General features: G+C 38.8%; 1 protein-coding gene across 9 annotated transcripts in view; it reads left to right on the top strand.

The window, feature by feature from the left end:
- Positions 1-16,881: 16,881 nt before the first annotated feature.
- Positions 16,882-25,210, top strand: part of nlgn3a (neuroligin 3a) — a 154,008-nt gene continuing 145,679 nt past the window's right edge. For 4 of the 9 annotated variants that reach the window (XM_037675363.1, XM_037675366.1, XM_037675360.1 and 1 more), the window contains exon 1: positions 16,882-17,228. In XM_037675363.1, the coding sequence (XP_037531291.1) occupies positions 17,024-17,228 (205 nt within the window). In that variant the 5' untranslated portion in view covers positions 16,882-17,023. Of the gene's footprint in view, positions 17,242-18,118; positions 18,129-18,303; positions 18,364-19,031; positions 19,035-20,411; positions 20,424-20,610; positions 20,634-25,210 lie in introns of all 9 variants that reach the window. The other 5 variants (XM_037675364.1, XM_037675361.1, XM_037675358.1 and 2 more) reach the window with 5 other exon arrangements.

The following is a 25,210-nucleotide window of genomic DNA, read 5'->3' as shown; positions in this document are numbered from 1 at the left end:
TTGCCTGTGAACTTTGTGGGCAAAGTTTTAGCCAAAAGACCACTCTACACACACACATGAGAATCCACACAGGACACAAGTCATTTGCGTGTGAACTTTGTGGACCAAGTTTTAGCCAACAGGCCAGTTTAAATTGACACATGTGAATCCACACAGGACACAAACCATTTGCTTGTGAACTTTGTGGACACAGATTTAGCCAAAAGACCACTCTAAACACACACATGTGAATCCACACAGGACACAAACCATTTGCTTGTGAACTTTGTGGACAAACTTTAGACAACGGGCACATTTAAACAGACACATGAGAATTCACACAGGACACAATGTGGTGGTTTGCAATGACTCCTAAAACACACATGAGAAACTACACAGGAGGGACAACTGCTGAGTGTTAAATATTAAGAAAAGTCCTGAAGACACGTGAGAGTTCACATGTGATCAACATGGAAAGATTCCAGGGTTTGTTGAAAACAGTACGAGTACTGAAGAGGTATGCTGTCAAGAAATGAAACGTTTTTTTTTTTTAATTTGCATGTATATATTTTAGTTTGAATGAATACAAATGCATTGTTGCAGCCAAATGTTAAATGGTCTAAAGGTTGAAAACATTCATATTTTTATGTTCAAATGTTTGAATAACTTTCTGAAAAATGTTCTATGTTTTAATGTAATAAATAATGTACACAAAATGTATTTTAGTTCATTTTGTTCTGGTTCATATGTGTTTTCTTTTTTATTTTTTTTATTAGGACAATCTTTATCTGACTACAGTAGTTGTGGTAATATATAGACAAAATAAAATTAGTTATAAAAATAATCAAATCAAACTTATAATGAAGTTTTGTTTAAATGTTGCTGTTAATAGATTATATGTTGAGACTTGAACCCAGCTGAACAGCGTGGCTAAGTAAGACTAACTAATGTGTTAGAGCAAATGCGTAATGTTAATTCAACCTAAATCACAGACAGTAAATAAATGTTTCAAATTTAAGGTAGAAAAAGTATTGTTTCCTTTTTTGCACTGACTATTAAATGCTAGCTTGTGGTGGGTAGCACGTTTGCTTAGGCTTATATTTCAGGGAGCCATTAAATAAATAAAACATACTCATAAGCATTTAACCATTCTTACCAAAATGAACCATTTTCATCATAAAAATCATTGACATTGTAATTCACTTACTGTTTACAGTAGTCCTTCGTTTATCACGGGGTTTCCCACACTTTGGCAATATTCTAAACAATGTTTCTAAACTCGAAACGCTCTAAAAGGGTACAGCATGTCATGATCTCAGCTCTCTGCCTCTTGCTGCACTCTGCCACCTGCCAGCGCTCTCGGCCACGCCCAATTCTTCTCTGCAGAGTGGAGATCATGAAACGCTGCAGGAGGGAGTTTCTCCCTTCATCTGTGGGCTGCAGACAGGTACAGGAGGTGTTAGATAATCAGATAATTGTGTGTCATGTCCAATCTTACTTTGAAAAACAACAAAAGAGCGAGTCTGCGAAAGTCGAACCGTGAAGTAGTGAGGGACTACTGTAATCCAAATCTCATCAATAGTTGATGCTCAGAAAAAATGGCGGTTGAATAAGCAGTCGGTACATTGGCATCGTTTTTTAAATTAAAAGTAAAACTTTACAATGACAGTTATCAATATATATTCAAACAAATAAACAAAAGCTGGGTGATTATTCAAATAAACACATTAAATAAGGTGCACAAATCAAATGTTTTTGTAGCTTTCTTGTTATTAGAGTCAGAAATGTTTATAATGTTCCGACTCTTTCTGGAAGGCCTGAAAAAAGGGAAGAGAGTGACTAAACTTTGATTTGTGTATGTGGTATTTCCCAAAGATTATTATGAAATTTATATAGTTCTTTCTGTTTTTTTTTTTTTTTTTTTTTTGCTTTTGACATTATGGACTCCAAACAGGTACAGTGGGATTTGTCTTGGGTGGAGTTTACATCATGACGTCAGACGTAGACGCCAGACTGCATTAATTAAGCTGCATTAAAAGCTGACTTCATTGTTTCACTTGGACTCAAAGTAAAAAGTTCATTTCACATCAAATGTGTGGCTTTTAAGTTGATTAAACCCATAAAAGTAAATTTGTCTTCACTAAATGAAAATAATTAAGTGAGATTAATATAAATATGTTCCTAAACAGCCCAAATGCTATTTTTAGAGTGTATGGTCAGGGGTATTAAACCATACCATACCATACCATACCAATTTATTTATATAGCACTTAAAACAGCAACAAGGCCAACCAAAGTGCCAAACCATCAGTATTAGTTTTAAATGCATATTGTGGATTATTATTACAGTGTTATTATTTTAATTAGATTGACTTTTGTCATTTTAAAGCAGGTTATCATGGATTTTCACCTCACTTAATTTAAAATTTGCCACACCCGAGTGTCATGTCTGCTCTCTCTGCTTGGGGTGGATCTGTGAAGCTGGGGTCCAAAATGGTCAGCACATTGCTCCAATGAAAAATGTTGTTGCCACTCAGTGGATTCCTCTTTACCAGTTAAAGTGGCGCAGAACTGCTTCTGTTTAGTGAATTACCAAAGGGGGGAAACGGCGACTGCTTCACAGGGATGTCATTCTGTGGTTGATAAGGTGCAGACCGATGTGTGAAAAGGGCTTTTGGAAAAGCTGTTTTTGCTGCCTATCAACCTGAGAAGATTAAAAAAACATTTCCAAACTATTCAGAATCCACCATTCTACAGGAAGAAATAATATTTACAATTGTAAAACATTTAGGGTAGTTAAGTCTTCTCGGGCGGGAAAATTCTAGCAAATCAGATTGTGCTGTGCTACAAAAATAACCTGAAAAACTAAATACTAGAAAAACAATAGCTGATTCTTAATCTGTAAAATAATAATAAGACTAATCTCTGCATCTTTTATGTTTAATGTTCATGGCAAGACACTTGGAAATGCCCAAATAAGTTATATTTGTCTTGGGAACGCTGCAAAAAAATGCCCTTTCTCTTTAAGGAGTCAACAGCAGGTTTGGTTTGCAGAGTTGCAACTGTACAAACCACAAGGCTTCTGGAAAAATGAGAAGTTTGGTCATATTTGACTAAATAACAAATGCACATGGATACTTAAAATCAAATGTCAAAAACTGTGTTGAAGGGATGATATTTAGACTTTGTTTTGCAGCCATGGGATCTGAACACATTGCAGTTATTAAGCTGACCTATATACCTTAACTTCAATATAAAAAAAAATTAATAAAATAAAATGAAAGATTAATAAAATACCTATTTTCATTAAGTGTGTCACACAGTCCCCTTCTTCTTCTCCTTCTTCTTCTTCTTCTTCTTTCAGATATTTCCTCTTCAGAGGTCATCACAGTGAGTCATCTATCTCACTCTGTCCTCTGCATCCTCTGTCCTCACTTCAACTACCTCCATGTCCTCTCTAACTGCAGCCATATATCTCGTCTTTGTCTTTGGCCTGGCAGCTGCATTTCTAACATCCTTCTACCAATATACCCACAGTCCCTCCCGTGGACATGTCCGAACTATCTCAGTCTGGCCTCTCTAACATTGTCTCCCAGTTGTTCAACCTGTGCTGTACCTCTGATGATCTCATTCTTAATCTTATCCATCCTTGTCACTCCTAAGGAGAATTTCAACATCTTCATTTCTGCAACTCCCAGTTCTTTCTCCTGTCTTTTTGTCCATGTCTCTGTCTCCATACCATACAACATAGCTGGTCTCACCACTGTCTTGTAAACTTTTTCTTTGACCTTTGCTGACACCCTTTTGTCACAAATCACTCCTGAAACTTTTCTCCATCCACTCCATCCTGCCTGGACCCTCTTTTTCACTTCTTTACCACACTCCCCATTTTCCTGGACAACTGACCCAAAATAGTTGAAGTCCTGCACCTTTGTGACCTCTGCTCCTTGTAGTCTCACTGTTCCACCAACCTCCCTCTCATTCACACACATGTACTCTGTCTTACTACAGCTGACTTTCATTCCTCTTCTTTCACGTGCATACCTCCACCTCTTCAAGTTCTCTTCCACCTGTTCCCTGTTCTCACCACAGACCACAATGTCTTCTGCAAACACCATAGTCCACGGGGACTCCTGCCTAACCTCATCTGTTAGTTGGTTCACCACCAGAGCAAACAAGAAGGGGCTCCGAGCTGATCCTTGATGCAATCCCATCTCCACCTTGAAGTGGAGGAGGGACTGCATCTGTCACTCCTACATCACATCTCACCACTGTCCTGCTGTCCTCATACATGTCTTGTACCAGTCTAACATACTTCTCTGCACTCCAGATTTCCTCATGCAATACCACACCTCCTCTCTTGGCACCCTGTCATATGCTTTTTCTAAATCCACAATTAAACAATGGAGTTCTTTCTGACCCTCTCTGTACTTCTCCATCAGCATTCTCAAAGTCCACAGTTTTTATGGCTTCTACTCTTCTATCTATTTTATTATCTTAATTGATTAGCTCCTCAAAGTAGTCCTTCCATCTTCCCTTCACACTATCCTCACTTGTTAGAACATTACCATTCTTATTTTTCACAAGCCTAACATGCTGCACATCTTATCGAGCCTGATCCCTCTGTCTTGTCAATCCGTACAAGTCTTTCTCGCCCTCTTTAGTGCCCAGCCTCCCATACAACTCACCATATGCTTTCTGCTCGTCTTAGCTACCTACCTCCCTCTGCTCTATGTCATGCCTCCTTATATTCCTGTCTCCTCTGTTAAGTCCTCTTGCTGTCATATTTCTTCTTGGCTAATATGTTTCTTTGAATGGCGTCCTTCACTGTACTATTCCACCACCAGGTTTCCTTATCATCCATTCTCTGTCCAGATGACACACCAAGTACATTCCTACCTGTCTCTCTAATTACTGTTGCTGTAGTAGCCCAGTCATTTGGAAGCTCTTTCTTACCACCAAGCCTTTAACAGTTCCTGTCTGAATTTCTCACATCTTCCTTCTTCAGCTTCCACCATTTGGTCTTCTTCACTGATTTTAATGTTTTCTCTTCTTTACAATAACAGTCATTCTACACACAAACACCGAATGCTGTCTGGCAACGTTGTCACCTGTCACAATCTTACAGTCCCAAATCTCCCTCAGCTTACTTCTTCTACACAGAATGTTGTCTACCTGTGTACTCCTGCTTCCACTCTTACAGGTCACTCTATGTTCCTGCCTCTTTTGGAAACTAGTGTTAAATACAACCATTCCCATTATCTTGGCAAAATCCACCACCATCTGTCATTCATGGTTTCTGTCCTTGACACCAAACCTACCCATCAATTCCTCATCTCCTGTTTCCTTCACCAGCATGTCCATTCAGGTCTTCTCCGATCACCACTCTCTCCTCCCTGGGAATGGTCCATATCACTTCATCCATCCATCCATCCATCATCCATTATCTTTACCCACTTCTTCCATTTTGTATCATGGGAGTCGCCAGTGCCCATGTCCAGCAATCACTGTGCAAGGGGTGGGGTACACCCTGGACAGGTTGCAAGTCCATCACAGGGCCACATAGAGACAAACGAGACAAACAACCATTCACTCTCTCACTCACAACTAGGGACAATTTAGAGTTACCAATCAGCCTAACATGCATGTTTTTTGGTCTGTGGGAGGAAACAGGAGTACCTGGAGAAAACCCATGCATGCATGGAGAGAACATGCAATCTCCATCCAGAAAGCTCGCTGGACCAGGATTTGAACCAGCAACCTTCTCACTGAGCGGCAACAGCTCTACCAGTTGTGCCACTGTGTTGCCCTCACTTCATCCTGATCCTTCCAAAATTTATCTTTCTCTTCCACATCACATTGAACCTGTGGAGCATAATCATTTACAACATTTAGTATCAGACCTTCCACTTCTACTTTCAAACACATCACCCTATATGACATTCTCTTCACCTCTACTACATCCTTTGCTTACTCCTTCAGGACCACTCCTACTCCATTTTTCTTTCTATCCACACAATGGTAAAACATTTTAAACCCTGCTCCAATGCTGCGAGCCATGCTGCCCTTCCACTTGGTCTCTTGGGACACATAAAGCATCTACCTTCCTTCTCTGCATCATGTCAGCCATAGTTTTCTACCTTTGCCTGTCATTGTCCCCCTAATTTAGAGTTGTCACCCTCAATCCTACATTCTTGACTTTCCTCTTCTCCCTCTGTCTCCTGACACGTTTCCCTCCTCTTGATCTTTGACTGAAAGTAGCACAATTTCTGTCAGCACCCTGTTTGTCAACAGTACTGGTGGCGGTCGTTGTTAACCCAGGCCTCAACCGATCCTGTATGGTGTCAGTTAGATACACTTGCATGTTAGTTTTAGCACAAGTGTTTTGCATCATATGGCCTTTCTGGCACAACCCTCATCATTCATCCATGCTAGGGACTAGCACAAGAGATACACTGGTTTGTGCTCCCTAGTGGCTGGTTTAATAGTGTGTCATACATTACGACAAGGATTTTGAGAATGTTTACAATTTCCAGAAACATAATGTAAATGAAACAATCAAAATCAAGGACTCGGCTTTAAAAAAAAATACTGTGGAAGGACCTTAACGAGCTACAAAGCTCAGAGAATGAAAGCAACCCTGTGAAGTGTCAAAAATCCTCCACAGCAACAACAAAAGGAAAACTTGCACAAATAATTAATTTTAAACGTAAAAAAAAAAGCCACTTCTTTAACCTACCAATTCCTTTATCCTGCTTTTTAGGTTTTCTTTTTTATTTTTATTAGAGATCATGGTATTGTGGATTTAAGACATGACATGTTTGGCCTACATTGTAGCTTTTTTATTAATGTAAAATGCCTGACAACAAACGTTAGTGAAATCTTTCAATCAAGTTAAAACCATGTGTTCATAATGACATATTCACTGGATAAATATCAGCCTTGCTTATGGTTGGATTAATTTTTTGAAAATTTGTCAGAAATGTTTCATACATTTTGCTCTTCGCAGCATTTTGGGGCAAAAAGCGTTTTTCTGTGTGGGCTTTGATCCTAAACATGCAATGTGTAAAGCCCTTATCTGTTTACATTCGGTTAGATTAGAGACAAACCCAGACTTGCCCCTGTGGTTTAAAGATTCCCTGTGGCCTACTTGAGTGATTAGCTGCTTTGAGATTTTTGGGTTGTTTTATTTTTTTCAGTTGGCGCATCTAGTGGGACTCTGCATGGATCAATACAAGTTAGGATGATTAACTGTTTGGGGAATTTATTTATCTTTTTATGCAAGCTCTTAAGTTTTATTCCATTTACTGACTAGGTTAGCTCTGATTAATACCTCTATGTTTTAGTACATATTTTGTTTATCACATTGCTTCCAAAACTTGGTTTGACACGCATGCATCCAGATATAACATAAAGAGAAGTAGACGATAGATGTAAGAATGGGTCACTGCCTCTATGCTTGCAGCTTCAGGACTTCTAGATCAAATCTGTCCCTCCCATTGCAGCTGCGAAGACAAAACAGTTGTTTTAAGCATCATCAGCAGTTAACTGAGAGGAGATTATTTATTTGCTGTGCAGCCACAGAATTCATCTCAACATGTGCTCACCTGGAATCTGTCTTAATTTGGCCTGCCAAGCTCCCCTCTCTCTGTCTCCTTGGCCGTTTGGCCGGCAGCCTCCTCACAGCTGCCACAAGATTGGGAGGTGACATATAGTTTAGCAGGCGAAAACAGCAGCGGCGCTGTCGTTTTTCACCTTCTCCTTTGTGATTCTTTTAAAAAAATATAACAATCATTGCAATGATTAGCAGTCAGAATGTGTTGTGCCTTTGTTCTTGATTTAATGCCACATCTAAGTTATAATGACTGCACGGGCTGAAGAGGAAAAAGAAAACGAATGGAAAGACGAGCAAGCCTTCATTCTTTACTGTTGCGGTGGCACTCGCTCTCGCAGCAGGAACCTTATGAGGCTGCAGTTTGGTTGTGACATTTTGTAAATGTTAGTTCTGAAATATGCCAATCACCTTGATTTAATGTGGCGTGCTGCAGTTCATCAAGCTCAGGAGCTTGTATTACGAGTGTGACTGGGATTGAAGGCATGTAGCATGTATGTGCATTCCTTATTGATTTTCTAGGGTTAAAATATGTTTTCATCTTGGAGATAAACCTTTGCAGAAACACAATTTACCTACAGGTTTTGCACATGCCTTCATCTCCTAAAGTAGAAGTATGGGTTTTTAAGCTAAGCTCAGAAACATTTGTCATTTTCACTCCGTTTGTATGACAAAACATGCAATGCACCCAACCCAAGATTGTAAATCATTTAAAAATGCCCAAGAGCTCCAGTCTGACCTGTAATAACATTTCACAACCAATTGTCAAAATTGTGATTATAGCATCATAATCATTATCAGAAAACAGAAAGTAAAAAAAAGAAGACCTGAAAATATATTATACATTTATACCTCTTTTGCAGATAGTGTGTCAGAGACACCAAGCTATAGAAGTTGTGCCCTGACAACAAGGTAAATGGACTGTACTTATAAAGCATATTTCTATCTGATCAAGATACTCAAAGTGCTTTACACTACAATCTGTGCTCTCATTTGTCCATTCATGCAGCACTCTAATAGACTAATCAGAGCTTTATCACATTCATACACCGATGAGATACACATCACAGGCAATGAGGGGTTCAGTGTCTTGCCCAGGGACACTTCGGCATATGACTGCTGGTGGAATTGAACCCCAAACTCTTGCATTGTAGAATGGCTGCTCTAACCACTCAGCCACAGCTACCCCTAACCCTATAGTACATTAACAGAACAGAGATTAACTATTTGTAAAAACATAAAAGGCAATAATTGCACATTAATTACTGCTAGCAACAGGAATGACACTCCTGACAGATTGTACATGGTCTTTTTTTGTGACAGCGCCACTGTTGTTAGGCTAGCTGGCTCAGAAGTATGCGTGAAGCACTTGAATGCGGAAATCTTACAATCTAGTCTCACTTGGGTAATTCTTAATTATTCTTGCCAATCTTGGCTAAATGCAGTTGTCTATTTGATGTCTAAAACTATGTTTGGATGTCTAATATTAACTTTGTTTTAGACTAAATCTAGATTCCATCCATGGACATTTTAAGTGTTTACAGCTTTCAACACCAAAAAATAAAACGCTCACTTGGGATTTTTATTTTTTTCCATTTCTTCTTTTTTACGTTTAAATCAGTTTACCTTAAATAACTGTCTGAGCTGGAACATGTCCTGTCGTTTTCATCATGTCGCCTGTCTCCTTTTCATTTTGTAATGGTGCATTCTGCTGGGGTAACAATGATACCGCACCAGACTGAATTGTAATCAGTGATTACACCTTCTCAGGTCAGGATGGCTTGCTTCATTTGAAGTTAGATGTTCCAGCGGACTAATTCTGCTTTGAGAATGCCTTTGTTACAAACTAGTTTCTATAATAACACAGCGTGGCGAGTCAGATGCTCCATCTGCTCAGAAGTCTTATTTGTTCCTTCTTTTTTATCAGAGTCCATTCAGCCTCTCTCTAAGGGATGTAGGGGCGTAGGAGTACATTTGGCTGTGTGCTCAGACTTTTATTGCGATGCGGAGATCTCTCTGCTGTGGCAGAATAAAGGGTCTTCTAAAGTTAGTATGGAAGGCTGTAGGCTTGGACAGAAACAAAGAGGATAAACTCTGTGTTTCCTCCACGTGGAATCAGTTAGGTGACATCCACGGTGTTGCACCAGTTGGTGTCATTTTGAATAATGGTGAATAAGAGTTAGACGAGCAGAATTTAACATGTCCCATTAATCAAGCACAAAAGAATTGGGGAGGAGGGTCTTTACCGGCATGTACTTGTTGGAGTGCCGTCTTGCATTAAGGGCTAATAACCTGATTTAGAGTCAGCACAGCTACCACCTCTCCTCCTCCCTCCCCTCCTCCTCCAACTGCTTCCATCACCCCAGTTGTATTTATTACGGGCTGCAAGGCCACGGTGATGAGACGATCAATACATCTGGGATGATGAGGGAGGGCTCACAGTCGCTCCCCCTCGCTGTTCGTCCCTTGGCAGCGCTTCAGCAGGTAGGGGAGATCAAAGCAGAGAGGACCTTTGAGATGCTGCTGGAGAAGAGACTGATGAAGTCCTCGTGTGTCCTCTGAACACACACACACTCCATCACAGAGTCCTGTGTCCTTGTTGTGTCCTGATTAAAAATTTTGACCTGATGTATTTTATCTTAAGATCAATTAGTGTCATCACGTAGATGCTACAGCTGCGTTCGAACAGAAAAAAGACTGGCACGCAACACCATGTCCATTTGTATCCGTATATTTATAGATTTGTGGTGTGAATGTTTGAAGACACGGTGTTGATATACGTTTTTTGTTGATCAGAGTATTAATAGATAGAGCCGTTTAACCCCCAACTCTTTATAGATAACATACGAGCAGCACGGTTTGAGTTAGTAAGAAAGAAGAAATAAAATGCAGCTGATGATGAAGACCAATACACATCAGTTATATTTTTATTGATTCCCTCGTCTTCTTAGATAAATAATGTTACTAATTTAATTTTTATATTGAATCTGGTCAGTGTCCTATATAAATAAACTGAACTGAATTGAATAGTATGTAATTTATTTATTTTTATTTACTTTTTTCTTTGTAGCCAAATGCTAGGAAATGTACATTTCTTTTGAAAGGGACAATTTGGATGTTCTGAAGTGGGATTCTGTGGAAAAGTTACTAACAATTATCTCGTTTTCTGTAATTCACCATTTGAATGAGCTCAGTTTGGAGAAATAAATATACATTTTGACCATATTATTAACCTTTATTTATTAACCTTTATTTAACCAGGTAAATCCCATTGAGATCACTGATCTCTTTTGCAAGTGAGGCCTGAAGGCAGACTAACATGCATATTTTTGGTCTGTGGGAGAAAACCCACACAAGCACGAGAAGAACATGCAAACTCCACACAGAAAGACCCCAGGTCCAACCGGGGATTGAACCCAGGACCTTCTTGCTGTGAGGCAACAGTGCTAACCACTGAGCTGCCGTGCTGCCATAGTTGAGTATACAGAGTCAATGACCAAAGCGTGTTGTCGACATCTTGGACCAACACTTGTCTAAAATGTTTTGTAGTGGTCATTAATATTTTATAATCATTTGGACTGCTGGCTGTTTTAAGTCACACCATCACACAAAACATAATTTTATGGTAAAATAGCAGCAACAGCAGCTAGCTGTAGCACTGATATTTCTGTTGAAAAAACTAACAGTACTCTGAAACTCTGGGTTTTTAGAAAAGTGAGTTATTGTGTGATGGTGGCGATCTGCTGTAGTCTTTGGTCCTTCTTAGACTTATCAAGTTAGTCAGAGCTTTTTGGAACTAAAAATCCTATTATTCATCTCCATCCCACATCCTACTTCAAAATATCTGAGCTATTCTTTTAAAGTTTAGGAAGTACAACTTGTTTAGGTTCAGGAAACAAATTACAAGGCAAGGATTAGAAAAACAATGTCAGAGATGTGGCTTAAACTTACACTTTACACTACATTATGTGATTTAGATAACTTTATTGTGCAAGTTTCATCTAGTAATTTCAAATGTAATCGTTGACACAACTGTTAGATGTCTCATATTTTAGAAACATTCATATTCTTCATTCATGTTCTTGCTTGAACACACAATTTACAACGTTTTGTCTGAACAGACGATAAAACTACCTCTTGTCATAAAATTGATTCAGTGTTGCCATGCAATTTAATTTTTAAAAGATCCCAGGTTGCTAAAATATACTAATAAAGGTAATGTTGGGCTGCAATAGTAAAGGTAATGTTATATGTAAATGGTAGGAAAATACAAGTATGACATCACTTTGAGTCTTTGAAACACCTTCTTTGTTAAAAATACATATTTATGTTGAAGCATGGTTCAAACACAAGAACATGTTTACCTGGTGTTGCATCACTTCTACTAACAACATTTTGTCAATGATTTATAACTCTGGGTCTAACGTCTGTAAATTTGGAAATCAAACGTATATGTTTACGATTTCTAGAGAATTTTATATGTGCAATAGTTCGGGACCACTTTTGCTGTATTTATTTTGTGATATTAATTTAAATGGTTTCAGTGAGTGGCAGGTCTTGACTGCTAGTTTCAGGAACAGTGAAGTAGGACCCAAGGATGCAGACATAGCTCAAACACTTAGGCATACAAATAAAGGAATCTAATTACCAAAAATAAAGAGCAGTATGTTCATGTCCCCTGTCACTGAGGGATCGGAATAGGAAATATTTGTAGTTTTCAAGATGAGTGCTTTTCTGGACTGGAATTTAACAGGGAGTGCAAGTGCATTTTAATGTTTTTGGTGCAAGATATACAAGTGGGTAGGAGCTCCACAGCACAGATTTATGGATCCTGACGAGCGGAGGGAGCAATTTTATCCACGACCAGGTACAATGGCGGAGCCAGAAGAAGGCCAGTGTTGGCTTTGACCTCAGTGTATATATATATATATATATATATATATATATATATATATATATACATATACATGCATACATCTTGGACCATTTCGTGGTAACCCAAATTTTGATTGATGTTTTTTGTTTTTTTTACATCTAGATGTAGCCACACACCAAAATGAAGTTGATACCTTACCTTTTTCGCAACAAGCATGTACGGACGGATTGAGGAGGACAAATAACTGACAGCGACAGAAAAATACAAAAAGCGGAAATTGAATACCACAAGAACCACTTACTGAAACCAGAAACAAGACGACTGGTTAGTAACAACCTGTACAACTAAATGACTGAGAGAGAGAGAAAACCAAAAGTATATGCAGAACTGGAAAAAAAAAAAAAGATTACTAATGGAAACAATGGACACTAATGAACACAAGGAACTTGTGAGAAGATAGAATGACTGAAGTGCAATAGCCGATGATACACAGAAACAAAAACAAAACAACACTGAACACATGAACCCTCAAAATAAATTAACAGCATGTTTATTGTTTAAGATAATTACAAGAAGAATGAAACAAAACAAACACAAAAATCTAGGATCATAACAGCTAGCTGGTTAAATTAACAGATTGTTTTAAAATGAAACATAGTGTTCCAGAATCTCTTGTTTTCATTGTCTTACTGAAACAGGCTGTGCTTTTTCTGATTTTCAACAAAACAACCATGATGGTATCAAAGATTGATCTAGCCTGAGCAATCATCATTTTTCACGAGTCATTCCTCATACAGATGTGCATGTTTCCCTTATGCACTACTTCGCCCACATACCATAACAAATCGTTGTTTTGAGTATTAATCATTGAAGATGCTGGGTAGTGTATTTTCTCTTCAGTTTAGATACAATAGTGACTATGATTTTAAAACAGATTAAAATATATCATATCACAAATATCTGTATGCATACAGGAGCTTCTCTCCATTGTAGCTGGATGATAGACCAGAAAAAAACAGAAAATGTCTTGGTCTTACATAAACAGATCGTTTTTTTGTTTTTCTTTAGAGTTAACATTTTTATTACATTTGTGGATGAAATCAAGAACTGTGTGCAGAGTATTTAAAATAATATTCCTGGGTTTGTTTGATAATTACCTTCATATAATCAGGATTGTTTATAATGCGGAAATGCTTGAGGGGATGGAGGTTTTTAAGATCACAAATTTTCCATATCAGTTTTTGGAGTTCCAAAAGATTTTTGCTCAATTTCCTGCATCTTTTTTATTGACTGTATGAACTTTGTTAAATAAATCATAATTAATCATTTTTTAAATGTTTTTAACGAGGCCTCAGTCTAAAGTTGTGGTTCTATTTCTGAACCATTTCCTTTACAAGTTTATTCCTTCTCACATATTTTATTTATTTATTTTTTTTGCATCTAATCTTTTTGTCAATGCTAATCCTTTAATATGGACACTACAGTTAGTCAAGCATAGCAAGCAGCTAAAACGCAGACAGCTTTACACATATTGAACTAAAATTTTGTGTAGTAGAAATAGCAAAGAGTCATCTGTGTCATACTCTGAGCTGTGGCATATCATGTTAAAAATTGTGTTAAAACACTGGCACTACATTTTAGTAACAACAGTGGTTCAACATGGTCACCACTGCTTTATGACCTTTTTCTAGCACAAAAATGGACATTACTCAGTAGATTTTGTTTAATTTTGCTGGGACATCAACTGGAAATCTTCCCCATGGCACCCTAAACTCTAACAGATTGCATACGATTTTTATTGTTTTTGACACATAATGATGTCGGCAATATGCATTCCTTCAAGAAATACTAGTTTTTATGTCTTGATGACTCAAAATGACTAAAATAAGACCTGCATTTAAAAGATCATTGCTTTGTACAGTAGTCCCTCACTTATCATGGGGGTTACGTTCCAGACACCCCCACAATAGGTGAAAATCCACGAAGTAGGGACGTTATATTTATTTCAGTATTTATATGTATTTTAAGGCTTTATAAACCCTTCCCACACTCTTCAATATTCTTAACAATGTTCTAAACTCTAAACACTATAAGAGAGCAGACAGACTGATGCTACAGTTACTGAGCCAATCAGCACCCGGTGAAATGTCCTGGTGCTTGGTTCGGGTCATGCTTGATTATTTAAAAAAAACAATCTGTGCCGCTCACTCTGGTATCCGCCTCACTGAAGCTCCCACAGCATTGATGGGGAAAGGCAGACCCCACGCACTGCCAGCCTCAGAAAGAGAAAGGAGGGAGGCCCTCAGCGATCACTGAGTGGCCAGGCTACCAGAAAACAATGTATACAATCTTACGTTGAAAACCTGCTAAAGAGTGAGCCCGCAAAAGTCGAACTGCAAAGTATCGAGGGAATACTGTATCTGCATAAATACTTAGCATTTTGCATTAGTTTACAAATGCATTCAATATCCCTAGTACTTTTTAAAAAGGGGCTACTGATGTATTCATAAAATGGAACATATGTTTAATATAAAGTCTTAAAGAGTTGTATATATATATATATATATATATATATATATATGTATATACGTTGTTGTTTTTAGTTATTCTTTCAAGTTAAGCTGTGTTTTTAGGAATGTTGTGCTAATGCAATTAGATTTTTCTACCTGGATTATTGAGCATGCATCAGGATGCTTATGCAGTACATTATATATGTGTGTATTGTATGAAAAGTGGGTTTTAAATGTTTTTTATTTCTACAGTTTATAGTACTTTTGAACATGGGAATGTGGTAGTAAAGTCTGCAAGTTTCTTTGCTCTGCTACAGGGATCCCACTGAGCAGGGAAGGCACTTTGTCAGTGTGACTTCCCCAGCAGTTTGAAGCCTTTGTCAGTCCTCTGCCCTGAGCAATTCATGCCTTTTATCCCCCAGATTGGATATGGATGGCTTTTCATGTGTTATAACATAGCTGCTTGTGTTGGGGGTCTCTAAGCAGTATTGTCCACCACCCAGTTTCCATTTACACATGTATCTATGAAGATGGGCTCATCTAAGACCTGACAACATATCTACATGTATTGTAATGGAAATGAGGGCTTTCATGTACGGCTAAGCAGGTACATTCCACCAGCCGGTAATCTGCCGTTGTGCGGCTGCAGCAGATCAAGAGTAGCTGCTTTGTGATTGCAGCACCTCCAGGAACGTCAGGATTGTTTTCTCTCATCGGTTAGCGGCCCTCCAACGGCTGTTGATATATTATAAATTATTTACACAGTCATTTTGGAATGCAATATCCTCCACTAAACGCTGGCTTTTCTTCTCTGTGGTTATTAGAGTAAACGTGGCAGTAGGCGCACAAGTCCGAGGGGGACCCTAAGCTACAGAAATTGAAAATTGATCAGGCAGTGTGGGGAGTTGTTGTTCTTGACACCTCGGGTTCACCCTGGGACTGTTGATTAGCATTTACTGTACATCGCTGTACACTGACTGCACCTGGGCTGCCTGCAGCTACAACCCACCCACCACCAACCTGCTCCTTGCCTGTTCATCCTAAAGCTCGATCGCTTGTAAGAGCAAGCAAGATGGATTAAATTTAATTTCCAGCATGTCCATTTCCACAGCTAAAGGAGATGTAGAGAAACATTCCCCATGACATTATACAGGACATTAATTTTTTATTACATTATTATGTTTCTGTTTATAGCTTCTGCTTCGAGGTTTGAGCACTGCATTTCCTGTAAATATTCCTCTTCCTTCACTGATAACATAAATGTCAGCTCTTAAAGATCCAAATAATTACCTGCTGACAGTTGGCGTCTTTCTCATTTCAATCGTGCTATTAGCACTATTTGACACATCTCGACAAGTTGCCCGCAGAGCTAATTGTAATATGGATTGATAGCACAAGCTTTGGCATGTTTATGTGAGCTGTTTTATGTCATGACACAAAAAGACACCACAAGTTAATAAAACCACTGCTTATAAATAGTGGGCTGTTGCTAATTTTCTTATCCTCTCTTTTTCTGTTTTCTTTTTTGTCTCTCCAGCATTGGATAGAAGACCTGACAAGCACAGCGAGAAGTGTGAATAAGGACCCTAAAGCAGAGAGGACCAGGGTTACTGTGGCTGTTTTTCATCGCTCAGAAGCTGGTGGGCTCCAATATCACAGCTGATGACTGCCCCTCCGGAAGCTGGAGAACAGGGCTTTGCGGCAAGCCCGTGTGTTTGCTGAAGGGCGTGTCCCGGCTTGTACGTTAGTCACTCGTGCTTGCCCTCGCTCAAAAGGATCATGTGGTTTTTTCTGAGGAGAAATCGTTTGCCCTTTCAGAACTGGCACAATGTCCACAAATGCACCAGTTTCTGCGTGTCTTTGTGGGTTTTAAGCTTCAGTTGGTGCTTTGCAGCTGTGAGAGGTCAGAACTACCACCCCACTGTGAACACGCAGTACGGGAAACTCAGAGGGGTGAGGGTACCCCTGCCCAGTGAGATCCTGGGACCGGTCGACCAATATCTGGGCGTCCCGTATGCGGCTCCCCCCATAGGAGAGAAACGTTTTATGCCCCCGGAGCCTCCTTCTTCTTGGTCAGGGATCAAGAACGCCACTCACTTTGCTCCCGTCTGCCCCCAAAATATTCACAATGCTGTGCCAGAAATCATGATGCCAATATGGTTCACCTTTAACCTGGATATAGTTACCACATACATACAGGATCAACATGAAGACTGTCTTTACCTAAATATCTATGTTCCAACAGAAGATGGTGAGTGTGTTGAGTATGAAATCAAAAATCTCCTTTTTTCTTCTATCTCTGCTTCCCACTCCTGTCCTTTCTCAAACTCTTTATGTTACGTTATTTATTTATTTATTTTGAGCGGAGCATGACATGTTGTCTGGCGCATGTGTCCGTGTCTGTCATCTCTACCTTCCATCTTGACTAGATTCTTCAAGTAGTCTTTTCATCAACTCTCCCCTCCCATGCCAATGTTAGAAGTTCCTCTTTTGACAAATACAAAAAAAAACTAAATACTTTCAATATGACTCCGTAAAAACAAAATCTAATCATGCCAGAGAGAAATTGGAAACACTTTTTGCACCTTCTTACTTTCAGTGTCTTGACTGTTCTGGGGATATTAGCAGTATTAGCCTGCCTCATAAGTGAATGATCTCCTGTAGGGTTGGTGAAATATTCTGTCAGGTACACGAGAGGCCCGTGGCATCAGCCTGATCTATGTAAGACCCTTTACTCTTCTTTCTATATATCGTTCGTTTCATATGAAATTCAGCACAAGAGAACGTTTTGTGCAAAAAAAGCAAGCACTGGGTTCTTCGAAAACCTCAAAGTTTTGCACAGTGACTCTTCAAATGCCCTCCATTATTGACCACTTAAAGGAGAACTGCACAGGGAAATGGACTTGAAATGTTAAGTGCTCTGAAAATCAAATGGGCGATGTAAAAAAAAAAAAAATTCCTTTTATCAAGATGCAAGCTAGAAATCTGTACAATTCTGCCTCTGCCCTCTGTGTGGCTGTAATGGGTCTTAAATAGAAGTGCATGTGAATATGGGCTTCCCGTGTTCCAAGGTGCAGCAAATTCATTCCACCATTTCGGAATATTTCTGCCGCAACACCCCAGACACTTCTTTTTTGACAGGTCCTCTGTTGTTCTTGTTGTTGATAAAGACTTGGGATGGTTGGGGAGGGAGGAGGAGGAGGGAATGAGGGTGAAATGAGGAAGGGGGTGGGGGCGGGGTCTGACTCAGTCTCAGCTGTTGCATGTCACATGGGATCTGTTCCAGAGCTCGCTGTTATTTTGTAGTTTTCCCATTCATTTTACAGTCAAAAGAATATCCAAGGAATGTGCGAGGAAACCCAACAAGAAAATTTGTAGGAAAGGAGGTATGTAAAGAAAAAAGCAACACGGAACAAAAGGGAAGGCAATGAAAGAGTGAAGAAAGTGATGGGGGCTTCCAAAGTCGTCAATATCACCATCTGCTGACTCAAAATTCAAAGTGTTAATTGGGATGAACGTGGGTCTTGTGACTCAGCTCAACCTTGACATAAGTGTGAGAGATGAGTCAGTGATTGATGTGTGTGTGTGTGTGTGTGTGTGTGTGTGTGTGTGTGTGTTTTGGGTGTGTGTGTGTGTGTGTGTGTGTGTGTGTGTGTGTGTGGGTGTGTGTGTGTGTGTGTGCGTGTTGTGATGTTGTTACATTGTGAAGTTATGAGTCAAAACCGTCCTTGAATTTATAAAAATTACAAATTTTTATCCATGGTAGAACGTCATTTATAAAATATTGGGACATTTTCAGATTCAAAATGAAAGTCAGAGGCATGAGTATTGCCTTGAACAACCTTTGAATACCAGAAGATAACGTTTGACTTGGTTGCAAATTACTAACATTATTGATGTTTCGGTCTACTTTGAAATCACTTAAGACACCAACTTATTGAGAGAATTTGTAGAATACATCTAAAAGTGCCAAAGCCTGATCCATCAATTTGATTTGTACCAAAATGAGGAGGGCCACCTGCCTCGTAAATTTATTATCTACCATTGTTTTAAGTGGGTGCTTTGGGGTTTCCACTGCCATGACAGCTTTAATCTGCACGGCTACACAGCCACAGACAAAGAAGGCCCAATTTCTAAAATATATCAAGTAACCAAGGACGGATCAATTTTTGTTTGTGCCTTTAGGCAACTCAAACCCTAAGAATATGTTCTTGAGCATATTCTGGGACACAGCAAAGATTCACTTTCTACTGGAAGACGGTTGCTACTTATTTCCACAGAGGCAGTTGCCGCCCTCACTCAGCTTCATCCGTTCATTCTGCTTTGGTAAACCAATTTTGTTAGAGACAGTCTGGCCCTTCGGGCACTTCTGCTTCTGAATTAGTCCCAGATGTGGAATATATGCAGTTTTATCCATTTAATAATCCCCTTCCAGTTAAAATTTTTCAATTATCTTCCATGTGTTTGGTAATGAGAAAATGGTTTATCAAGTTTTATATGCCAGTGTTGTAATGTTTTATTGTGCAGCGGTAGCAGTATAGTTCCTCCAGTTGCTGTAAAGCAGTTTATATTTTAGGTATTTTCATTCAAGTCACACCATTTCTAAAGGTTGATAATTTGTTGAATTGTTTGTTGTTTTATTAATTGCATCTGTTCTATTCTAGAAATGAATATGTATACGTGTGCATGGTGAGCGTGTGTGAGAGAAATGTCCCACATATGTATACAGGTGACAAATTAAAGGAAATAATATTAGTATGACAGTCTCATGGGCACTTGGGCACATTTCCTTAGGAAGAAAATGGACCCTATTGAAATCCATTATAAATTATTTTTTTAAACCTATAGTTTTCATGAACTAATGCATTCCTTTTAATTTTACTTTACATATTTCTCTATACTTTTTACTTTTTAGTAGCCCATTATAGGTGGTGCTCTGCTTTACTATTTGAGGGGCACTTGAAAAATTGCAGACAGGGGTCTGAACATCCACCAACGTCCATCATGGGTGGGTGGTCCTGTGGAGTTCTGTCTCTCATCTCGTTTGACATTGTTTTAGTTTGAATGTAAAGAGCAAAAACACACGTGTGTTGTGCACGAGTACGAACCGAATACATTTAGGCATGATTTTTGGTCCATTTTCCAAAACTCCAGACTGATTTTTTTTTATTTTTATATATATATATATAAAAAATCGTTTCAACTAAACTGGAACAATTTTGTTTTTATTTTTCTTGTTCAAAAATATCTATTAAATAAATATTGTCAATTTAAAAAAATAACTAAAGTGAGTTTTTTTCTTCTAAAGTTTCTTAAGGAGCTAAATTGTAGTAAGTCATTAATATTTGATACTTTTATATTTGGCAAAGACAGCAATAAAAGATTGACTAGTTTTTTGTGAACAAATATGTTACAAAACAATATTTTTAAGGAGTTACCATAGGCAGTTGATTTTTCCTATATGGCACACTTGTTTTTTATAAAGTTTAAAGACCCTCTGAGAGTTGGAAAAAAAACATCATTGAGCAAATAATTGTGTAAACTATGATGTTTGCAGATGATATTGTGATCTGTGGTGAGAATAGGGAACAGGTGGAAGAGAACTTGGAGAGGTGGAGGTATGCACTTGAAAGAAGAGGAATGAAAGTCAGCCATAGTAAGACAGAATACATGTGAATGAAAGGGAGGTTGGTGGAACAGTGAGGCTACAATGAGCAGAGGTCATAAAGGTGCAGGACTTCAAAGACTGGGGGTCCACTGTCCAGGAAAATGGGGAGTGTGGTAAAGAGGTGAAAAAAGAGAGTCCAGACAGGAGTGTATGGAGAAAAGTTTCAGGAGTGATTTGTGACAAAAGGGTATTGTCAAAGGAAAAGTTTACAAGAAAGTGGTGAGACCAGCTATGTTGTATGGTCTGGAGACAGAGACATGGACAAAAAGACTGGAGAAAGAACTGGAAGTGGCAGAAATGAAGATGTTGAGGTTCTCCTTAGGAGTGACAAGGATGGATAAGATTAAGAATGAGATCATCGGAGGTACAGCACAGGTTGAACAACTGGGAGATAAATTTAGAGAGGCCAGACTGAGATGGTTTGGACATGTCTAGAGGAGGGACAGTGGGTATACTGGTAGAAGGATGTTAGAAATGCAGCTGCCAGGAACAAGACGAAGAGGAGATATATGGATGCAGTTAGAGAAGACATGGAGGTAGTTGGAGTGAGGACAGATGATGCAGAGGACAGAGGTGGAGGAGGATGACTCGCTGTGGAGACCCCTGAAGAGGGGAAAGCTGAAAGAAGAAGAAGATTAAGATAAAATAATGAACTGAAATTTCAACAAAACTTCTGTTTTACCCTTGTTATTCCATTAAGTCTCTATAAATGTTGAAATTATGTATTTAGACAGCAAACTAAAGACCTGAACACAGTTTAAAAATCAGCCAAAACAATTTTAGCACATTGTTCAAATGTCCTTTACTTTTTTCTCAATAGTTATTATTTTCACTTATTAGTTATGATTTATGGACAATAAAATTAGAATTAAAAAAAGTGATCCAGATGTGAGAAGAAAAAAATGTCCAAATGACTTTAATGCTGATGTGGTTTCTAGCACCGTCGTTATTTGCCAAAATCATGGGATGTCAAGTATAAACGCATCAAAAACTACCTCAAAGAGAAGGACCTATGAATCCTGATATTGTTTCTATATAGAAGCCACTCTCATCAGTAAAGAAATACATCAAAGTACCCTTTAAAAGATAAAGGTAGTCACTTCTATCTGGGACCATGTGAAGTTCCTCTCACAGCCTACGGTGATCAAAGCTTTGGCTTTCCTTTAATTTGTCATCTATATCTATATCAAACTGATATTTTATTTAGGATGTTAAGATTTTCTTTGCAAAGGTTTCAGTATCAGCCTGTGTCCTGTATCAGAGTCATACACACTGTGCATTTTCAGTACTAATATACAAATGCAGAGCTTGTAAAATTTTGCTACACTGTAAATGAAAAGTGCTTCATTTGGTTCCTATTAATTGATTTTGTGTGATTGTTGCAACAGTAAGCCCTTGCTGCAGAGTACCTCCCGTTTTACTAGAATACAGTGCAGGAGGGCTTTCTACAAGGAAATTGATGCTTTGCTATCAATGATGAGGCTCGTTTTTCGTTACTCAGAAAAAATGTAAAATAGTGCTGCCCTGACTAAACATCAAATACAGATTAAATAAAGCATCTACATTTACATTCAACATCAAAGTATTTAAATCAGAATCGCAGTTCAGTTGGTTGTTCCTCACAGCAAAGCGAACCTCGTTTGCACAGAACTGGATCAACGCAACATTTATCTTTGTTAAACACTCTGATGATTGTGCTGCCCAAGTTATTTAGTAGACCTCTTTCTTTCTTTTTTTTTTTTTTTTGCCAGACTAGCACATCATTTATTCAGATGTCCAAGCAGGTAATGGTTGAGGTCATGAGAAGGTGATCTAATGTGCAGCATCAGCATCTGCACCTGAGCCCTCCAATCTGTCCCTGTGAAGAGGCCTTACAGCAAGTGCTCAGAGCAAAGAGCAGTGATAAAGCTGCAGACACCGGAGCCTTGGTTATACCACTCAGTCATTTTCTCTGCTCTGAGTTCGAGTGAATGGAGTGAAGAGAGGGGTAATGATGTGCGGGGACACAGCTAAGCACTATTCCACCTCGGACTGCGAGATTGGCTCGAGATGGGTCAATTTTATAAGAGGATGAACCCAGATGAGATCAGTCTTTATCTTTAAAAGAGGTTTATGGCACGTAGTTAAATTGTTTGTCAAACTTAAAAGATCAGTGCTGTCCTGGCCTTTTTTATGAGACCCTGCTGAGGCAGAATTTCAGAGACAATATGTCGTGTTGTGTTCTGCCTTTATAGAATGGGCTCTTCATTTTCCACTAGCTTATACAGCACATTGCTCTCACTCAAAGTAATCTAGATTAATGTCTTTTACACCACTTTCTCCAAATTATACTGAATAGAAGATGATCTTAGGTTGTTTCATTTTTAAAGGTAATGAAAAGGATATTTCCTGTAGATACCTCCTTGACTGGCCTCATTTGGGAGAAATAAAATTTTATTGTGACCAGGCTGATGAGCTAAAGGCTAGTTTGAGTGGCTAAAGTGGTTCACTGCTGTTTTAAAACAATTCAAAGCACTAACCTCTTCTAATCTCTGTTGTATACAAATACTTTATAAACTTTTACACTATGTCAGTTTCATATTACACAGTTATTCCAACGTAATTGTTTAGAAATTTCTGTTGTATTTGCCAGTTGCACATGTGTTACAGCTAGCTGCTGCCGCCACTTTTTTGTGCTTGCAAATGAACTCAGAGATTGGATCATTGGAGCAAGTGGAGCAGCTGCACCCTGTTTTTCAACTACGGGGTGCAAATTTATGATTTTGCTCTTTTTTACTTAAAAAAACCCCACGTTTTTAACATTTAGGATTAAAAGAATAATCATTAAATCCTAAGATGCTATGCTACTTTCTTTTTTGCTGCTTCTTCACATGTGTACAAAAGGCATGCAGGAGTGTGAGCTCGCATGCAAACATTTTTGAGTTTAAAAGATATTTAGGCTGAAATTGGTTCAAACTGGCCTGGAAGTGAAATTTTGATAAATGTCTTGATCTGGTTTTAGAACTGCATTTAAAAATTACTAAATAAAAATAGCTATGTAAAGCAAAAATAACAGTAAGAAAAAAGTTTAAAGTTTACTGGAAAAGGAAGAGCTGGAAGAGGTGGCTGTGGAAAGAGATGTCTGGGCCTCCCTGCTCAAGCTGCTGCCCCCGCGACCCGACTTGGGAATGAGCAGAAGATGATGGATGGATGAAAAAGTTTTTAAAATGAACTACTACAATCTTAAGTTTCCAGTTTTTATTTTAAGGGCAATGGCCCAGCTCAAATTAGCTGTAAACTCATCTTTCCAGTCAGAATTAAAGTATGTTCCTCCAAACTGAAGTTATTCAAAAAGCTATGTACCGTACAGCAAGGATTTAATCCTCCTGTATGTCACTCCATGAGTGCAGCTACAGGGTGCACTCAGGACATAATTACCTGCAGTGTTCCCTCAGTGCGGACCGAACTTGGCAAAAGGGCCTTCTCCCACTCCGCTCTTGTATCTTGGAACACCTTGCAAAACGATCTGAAGCTCTCAACTTTGACCTCTGTAAGGGATTTTAAACAACTGTTAAGTTCATGGCAAAAAATAAATAAAACACAGACATGTTCCTGTTTATAGTATTTTACATTGCTTTATAATGTAGCTGCTTTTGTTTCTTTTTTCATTATTAATTTCATATGCCTTTTATACGATTGTCTATTATTGTCTGTACCTCATCTGTGTTCTTTGATTAATTCAGGTCTCTTGTAAATGAGTCCTCGTGGCTCAGTGAGACTAACCTGTATAAATAAAGGTTGGATGAATAATTCATCCACAAAACCCCCACTTCAAAATGTTTAAAATCTCATTTTAAGATTTACCTTCTAGACTCCTACATTTGTCAACACGAGTGGACTTGACTTGAAATAGGTGCAGGAAAATCTATTTTTCCACTTTGGCTTGATTTGGAGCGCCCAGCTATCATTCCCATGCAGCTCTCAGAAGGCAGCAGGCTGCCATGTGTTGTCCACCTCCATGCCAGAGCTGAACAGTCCCATCAGCTGCCAAACCTGCAGATTAACTACACCAACAGAAACACTGGACATTCTTTTTTTTTCAGCACAGCCTCCAGTTTTAAAGGAGCTATGAAAATTATAGAAGAGCTCCCATCCCAGTTCGACTGCAACAGGGCCGAGTAATGCACCATGCTAATCCCATTGGTTGGCCAACTAAGACCTGCCTTGGGGAAGGATGGGTCACTACCTGAGTGCTGCCAAGAAAATCTGTACACTATGCAGATAGAGGGCTAAAACTTTTCAAGAAAACAAGAAGAAAAACCTGTTTCTGTGATTTGAAATCAGAGCAGATCCCCTTTACTACCACTAGGCAAACTATGTTCACAGGTTATGGATTCTTTTGCTTTATCTGGACTAGTCTGAGAGAGTAGGTTGTGATTTGAGGTGCGGAATGTCGGCATCGTTATGTGCTCGTTGTGCGAGGGTTTTTTTCATTATCATGCTGTTAACCTTCAGCCAAAGATTAAGAGCATGTTAGGATTTTTTTTTGTTTGTCTACAAACCCTATGTGTCATTTTCACCACTTT

Source organism: Nematolebias whitei, chromosome 4 (genome assembly GCF_014905685.2).
Source record: "Nematolebias whitei isolate Nwh7 chromosome 4, NemWhi1, whole genome shotgun sequence".
In the NCBI taxonomy this organism is placed as follows: domain Eukaryota; kingdom Metazoa; phylum Chordata; class Actinopteri; order Cyprinodontiformes; family Rivulidae; genus Nematolebias; species Nematolebias whitei.
Note: the sequence above shows the minus strand (reverse complement) of the source record. Positions and strands in the feature narration are given on the sequence as shown.